This window comes from Lipotes vexillifer, unplaced genomic scaffold (genome assembly GCF_000442215.2).
Source record: "Lipotes vexillifer unplaced genomic scaffold, Lipotes_vexillifer_v1.1 scaffold4, whole genome shotgun sequence".
NCBI lineage: Eukaryota > Metazoa > Chordata > Mammalia > Artiodactyla > Lipotidae > Lipotes > Lipotes vexillifer.
Window position 1 is genome coordinate 3,294,543 of NW_006785876.1, and position 6,059 is coordinate 3,300,601.

At 56.2% G+C, this 6,059-nt stretch overlaps 1 protein-coding gene across 3 annotated transcripts in view; it reads left to right on the forward strand.

Moving 5' to 3' along the window:
- Window positions 1-6,059, forward strand: part of FOXP4 (forkhead box P4) — a 36,230-nt gene that overhangs the window by 1,704 nt on the left and 28,467 nt on the right. For all 3 annotated transcript variants that reach the window (XM_007458197.1, XM_007458195.1, XM_007458196.1), the window contains exon 2: window positions 22-98. In XM_007458197.1, the coding sequence (XP_007458259.1) occupies window positions 22-98 (77 nt within the window). The remainder of the gene's footprint in view (window positions 1-21; window positions 99-6,059) is intronic.

Consider the following 6,059-nt stretch of genomic DNA (forward strand, 5'->3'; position numbering starts at 1 on the left):
CCCCCGCCGGAGGCAGCGCAGGCAGGGATGCGGCCGCGGGCCCAGACAGCAACGGCGAGATGAGCCCTGCGGAGCTGCTCCACTTCCAACAGCAACAGGTAGGAGCTGGTGCCTCTCCAGAGCAACCCAGGAGAGGGGAGAGGGGCGCCAGGCCTCTTCCCACTACACCCTGGCCACCTGGGGGCCACCGCTCCCTGCCACGCAGCCTCACTTTAACATTCTTGAGAAGGTCCAGCCTGCAGGGACCCCCTGTGTGCGCTGCCATTCGAGTGGTCACTAAGGCAGGGGGAGAGCAGCCCTCCCAGAAAGAGGAGTGGGGCTGGGCGCCCTGAGATCATAGACCTTAGAACAGCCTCGGAAATGCCCACAAGGGCAGACAGACGCCTGGGCAGCAGGCTTGAGGGTGTGCGTCTTGGGTGGGTGGGCGCCTGGGCTCTCCTCTCGCACTCCTGCTAAGTTAACAAACAGGGTTGGGGTAGGGAGACCCTGCTCTAGGTGTGTGCTCTTTGGGGGAGGGGGGCTGTGCCCAGTGGTATCTTCATTTTATTTGTATTATAAAATGTTCCCCACCTCCACCGCTGCCTGGGCTCCTGATGCAAGCTAGCTGTGAGATTAAACTTCCAGGCACCAAGGGTCAAGGCAGCTGGGAAAAGGTCCCGAGCAGTAGGCAGAGGCAGGCCTCCATTTTTAGTGCTCAGACTGGAAGCCCTGTCTGCGTCCCCCGCCCTCTTCCCCTTCATCATTCCCACCCTAAACTGCAGAGGTCAGGAGTCCAAGACCAGCCTCTCTGAGGATCGAGAGGCCTTAGGGGGTGGGGAAACCTAGCTGGCTTATGACAGAGCAGGGGCCCCAGGTCCCGGCCCCACCCCGGGGGAAAAAGGGAGGATAGTGCTTGACAAGTTCAGGAGAACCGGCCCAGCCAGCCCTGGCCTTGGGATGCTCCTTCTCATATTTGACTTTGCTCCTCGAATCACTGCTGGTGGCGTTGCCCCTTGGGGGCTCTGCTGGGAATGTGGAAAATTCAGGTATTGCATGTTCCTCCCTGCCCGTACCCCACCCCTGCCTCGTGCACACAGATGTGTGTACCCACATCGCCCTCATGCTGTCTCCCAGGTTTGCCCTGGGGCTCCTCCCCCCACTCCATAGCCCCTAAGGGGCCCTTTACCACCACACTTCTTGAAGCTAGAGGTCAGACTGGAAGCAGCACCGTCAGAAGCCCGGCCCCGCGCTCTGCAGTGAGCTGGTCAGCCAGCACTGATGCAGGAACTGAACAAACCCAGGTTAAGTCCCAGCCTGCCGCTTCCCAGCTGTCAACCTTGGCCAGTCCTGGGCTTCCCTTACCTCTTGGCACCTAAAGTACAGGGGTTGTTAGGATCAGATGCAGTTTGGGTGTAAAATCCCTGGTCAGTACGGACATGAACAGAATTGAGGACTTTAAAAAATTCCTTCCTCTTGCAAACAGTGGAAACTTGAGCAGTAAGGGCCCGTCTCCTTTCTCCAGGGAGATGGTCCTTGGGACTTTGCTGGTATCTCCCAAGCCCTCCTAAACAGGTTCTCTGGGGAAGAGACCCACAGAATCTGTACCACCTACGGGGGACAGAAGGTCAAAGGGCAGAACCCTGCCCTTCATCAAAATAATATCAGAACACACCCCACCAGAAATCTCCAAGGCCACCCATTTTGTATGGGTGAAAACTCTTCCCCTCCTGCACCTCTGTGCAGACAGAGCTGTGAAAAATTTTGAATGTCGGGGGAGGGCTGGGGGGAAATACTGAAACTGGAAAGTTTCTTTAAAAAAATTATTTAAAGAGAAGACTGAACACAGATATCAGGATAAGTGGGGAGAGGTGTGGGGTGGGGAGGGACAGAACTGTCTGTACCGATCAGGTTTCTCTGTTCTGCGTTGCGCTCAGGCCATGTTCTACCATCTATATTCCACGTTCCAGTTATCCCTGTTTGTTTTGGTGAATATCCCAAAGTCCTGGAAAATCCTATATCTGTTTCACAAATAAACTGGGGTGGAGATTTGGAGGCGGGCGGAGGGAGGGCTGTTTTATCCATTTGGGCTCACTATGGGCGTAGTGCCTAGGGCCAAGGAAAATATTTGAGACTTAAAAAAGGTTTTCTTGGCTCCAAACTATGAAAAGAACCCTCTGCAAAATTAAAATGACAAAATTTTCAATTAAAAGGAAACAGTCTGTGGGCTGTCCTTCTTCCTCCAATATATGAGCGAGACTTTGGGGGGAGCTTGAGGGCAACACTTTCTGGTCCCCCCCCAACAAGTGTCTCTGACTGTTTGCGGGGTAGAGCGAATGTAGGAAAGAGGGCCGTGGCCCAGTGAGTGCCCCCTCCTCCTCGACCCCCACCAGGAAGTCCTTTGAGGACAAACAAACACCTTGCCTCTGTTTGGTGCTTTGGGTCTTTAATTGCTTCACCATCCTGGGGAGGTGGGTGGTATTATTCCCATATCACAATGAGGGGGCAGCCAGAGGTAGCACTGACTTGTCCAGGTGACACGGGAAAGGCTAGATCTCAGGTCTCCCGGTTCCTAGTGCAGGGCTCAGATCCCACCACACTCACAGTCCCCTGAGGGAAATGGAGGCAGCAAGGCCTGGCGCCTAGTAGGTGCTAAATTAACCACTGCTGGTGAGTGAATGAGAGCACTCCACTCCTAATCTAAAAGCGCTCTTAAAACAAACCAACAAAAGCAGCAGTGGCCGCCGGCTCTAAGTGGCCACTCCAGAGGCAGAGGGTGTGAGTGGGTCTTCGGGCAGTGCCCCGGTCCCTCCCCCTCGTGCCTCCGTGGCTCCTCTTTGTCTGTCTGTCGGTCGGTCTGTTGGTCCCTGCCCCTCTGCTCTGGATAAACAAGCCCTGGAAATGCAGTCTTGGCCTTTGGGAGTAATGAGTTGACAAAGGAGAGAGAGAGATAAACAGGGCGAGTCAGAAGTCAGGCTGGTGACAGGACTTTAGGCTGAAACAAACAGTGCTGAAGAGGGCAGCCACGTCACTTTGGAACAAGAGCAGGCGCCTGTTTCCATGCAACAGCAGGCCGGGAGCTTGTTTAAACAGAGGCGGGGTAGGGGAGACAGGGCTCAGCTGCCAGGCTCTGTCTGACTGGAGAGAGGGTCCCCCTCTGGCTGCCCCGTTTCAGCAGTCAAGGCCCCAGCTTCCCGCTCCCTCCTCCCAGCCCTCTTTTTGGTGAGTGACAGAGCCGCACCGCCTCCACTCTGTCCTTGGGGCTTTCATCTGGTCTCCAGTCTCCTGGAGACTCACCCCTGAGAAGGAAGCGTGGAGAGGAGAGCGCTGTGGGCCCTGGAGCGTGCATTCACTCAGCAAACACGCATCGAACCTTATTTTGCACCTGGCACCCTGCTGGCCCGCTGGAGTTGGTGATCCCCAGCTGCTGTTAAAGAATGCCTTGAACCGAACAGGCGTGCCAGCTGCCCGTCAACTCCCCCCTTCACCAAGATAAAGTCTCCTTCCTCAGTGGACCCCGGCCGCATATTTCCCTTCTAGGATGGCTTTTTTCTTTGAAGGTCGCCCCTGCATTTTCTCCTAATCTAATTTCACCTGTATGAAAATGTTCCCGGTGTGTAGGGCTTTCCCCATAGACTCCACAAATATCCCTGATGGGGGGCAGCCAGGGCTGAGAGAAGTGTGTGCCAGCTCTGGGGAGGTGAGGTGGAGGGCCTGGGGAGGTTTTGGGGACCAGGCTGGATGCTCGCTGGACTTGGGGCCAGGAGGACTGGGCCAGACAGTGGGGGCGGGCAGGGCTGCTGGCTCTGCGGCTGAGCTGAAAGGCGTCCTGGGCCTCCGGAGCCTGCACTCCTATTGTCCTCTGGTTGCGGGGGTGACAGGTCAGCGGGGGTCACAGGAGGGTTGCCTAGCGTCTGGGAACTCCCACCGCAGTTGCCTTGGCAACTGGGGCCAAATCCCACCCTGTTCACATCCTGTGAGGAGATTCAAAATGGCTTGGGGGCTCTGCACATTCATGGGCTTTTAACTCAGCCCCCTCCATAGAGCTGGAGCGAGGGGAGTGTCAGGGAGCTGGGGAAAGAAGAATGGAAGAGATTTTTGTTCTCCCCCATCCGGCTCTCCTCTAGGGGGGTGGGCTGGAAAGGGGAGGCTTCAGAGGTGAATTAGCCCAGACACCTCACACACGCCTTTCGTCTTCAGGTCTGGGGCCCATTTCTTCAGTCTTTGGGACTCCCACCCTCCTGCCCCAGATTCTGCTCCTTCATCTCTAGTCCTGCACCCTCCAAACTCCCCTCTTCTTTCCGTAGAATGAGCCCCTTCCCAGGAAGTACCGGGGGCCTGGAGGGAGAGCTGGCACCCGACCTCCTCAGAGGCAAGACTTAGAAAGTGCCCGTGGGTGAGGTCCCTGACCAGGGCCAGCTGTGGGGTAGTGTTAGAAACGACTGACCTCTCCCTCCCGCTTGGGAGCAGAGAGCAGGTGAGAGGTGGGCCCGGGTAGTAAGGTGACAGGCAGGGTCCTGAGAGGATGCCTCAGGGGAGAGGACCTAATCCCCCCTTCTCTTTTATTTTTGGTGGTACGCGGGCCTCTCACCGCTGTGGCCTCTCCCGCTGCGGACCACAGGCTCCGGACGCGCAGGCCCAGCGGCCATGGCCCACGGGCCCAGCCGCTCCACGGCACGTGGGATCCTCCCAGATCGGAGCACAAACGGGCGGACTCTCAACCACTGCGCCACCAGGGAAGCCCCTAACCCCCCTTCTCTTACCCTTCCTGGGTTACTAAACCAAAGGCCACCCTGTTTTGTGTGTCTGCCCCCTAGTCCAACAAAAAAGGAAGTTTCCCTAAGAGGGGAGAGAAAGGTCAAGGAGAGGGCCTGGGGCCTGGGAAAGGGATGCTCAGGACCCTGCTTCCTTGGGACTAGGGAAGAGCAAGTCCACTGTGCTCCCAGGTTTCCCTTCTGCTGTGGAATTCTGACACCCCCTCTTTTTTCCCCCCACCCCCTTTTTATTGCCAGAGTTCTTGTACTTACTGGTAGGAGTTTGGGGACTGGGGAGAATTGGGGAAAGGGGGTGAGTTTCCGCGGGTCAGCTAGGTTTTCTCCTGCTGGAGCCCCTTCATCCTGAGGAGCCCCTGTGGGAGTCAGTGGGGAGGGAACTGCATGCCCCCCACAGTCCCCACTCTAAACCCCATACTTAACAGCCCCTGCGGAATGGCTGGCGTGAGGGTGGCGCTGAACCCAGGCCTGGGAATAGAACTCCTTCTGGAGAACTCCAGTTACTGGGATGCATCTGGGAGGAGTCTCTCTGAGGGGAAGCGCCACCATCCCGCGACTGCCCCGCACTATTTCAGCTCCTTCCCGGATGCCACTGCTGGACCTTTCTGGTGGAGCCGGTTTTAGCCCAGAGGGGCTGGATGGGCCTGGGGCTGCTCCGCACTTGGGGCCCGAAGGGAGGGAAGGAAGGAGCCTCTGGGGAGGGCCTTGCCCTTTGGGGCACTGTTGGGTTCATTTGTTAATTCTGTTCTTCGGAGAGGAGGCATTCTCAAGACGCTCGCTTGGTGGTGAAGGGGTCCTAAAACCGGTCTGTGCATTTCCCACCCACGTGGGCCTGTCTGTATCTGCGCGTTGCTGGTTTTCATTTTAATGGTTCTAATTTGAGAATGCGCCGATGTCATTTTTACGAGGTTGGTGTAAAAAAAATTTACAGCCTTTTCCAAAACGCTTTTTTTTTTTTCCAAGGGAAAAAGGTGTAGAATCACTTCGGGGGTTTTATGGTCTCTCCCCCATCCTCCTTGCCCCCCTTCTCTGTGTAATTTCATTTTTATGTCTCTTTGCTGGAGGATAAAGCCTGGCTGGTGGAGAACCTGGATCTCCCCAGGTCAGCACCCTTAGTGGTGGGGGCCCCTGACCCCTGACCCTTCTCCCTGCACCCCTTCCCTCCACACTCTGGTCCCAGAGGACTTGTATTTCAAGGGGTAGATGGAGAGACATTTCCTGTTTAATTCAAGTCAACAAATACTTATTAGGTACCTACTGTTTACTAGCAGTGGGTTAGGTATCTCCTCTCAGAGATTGTATCCATTCCTG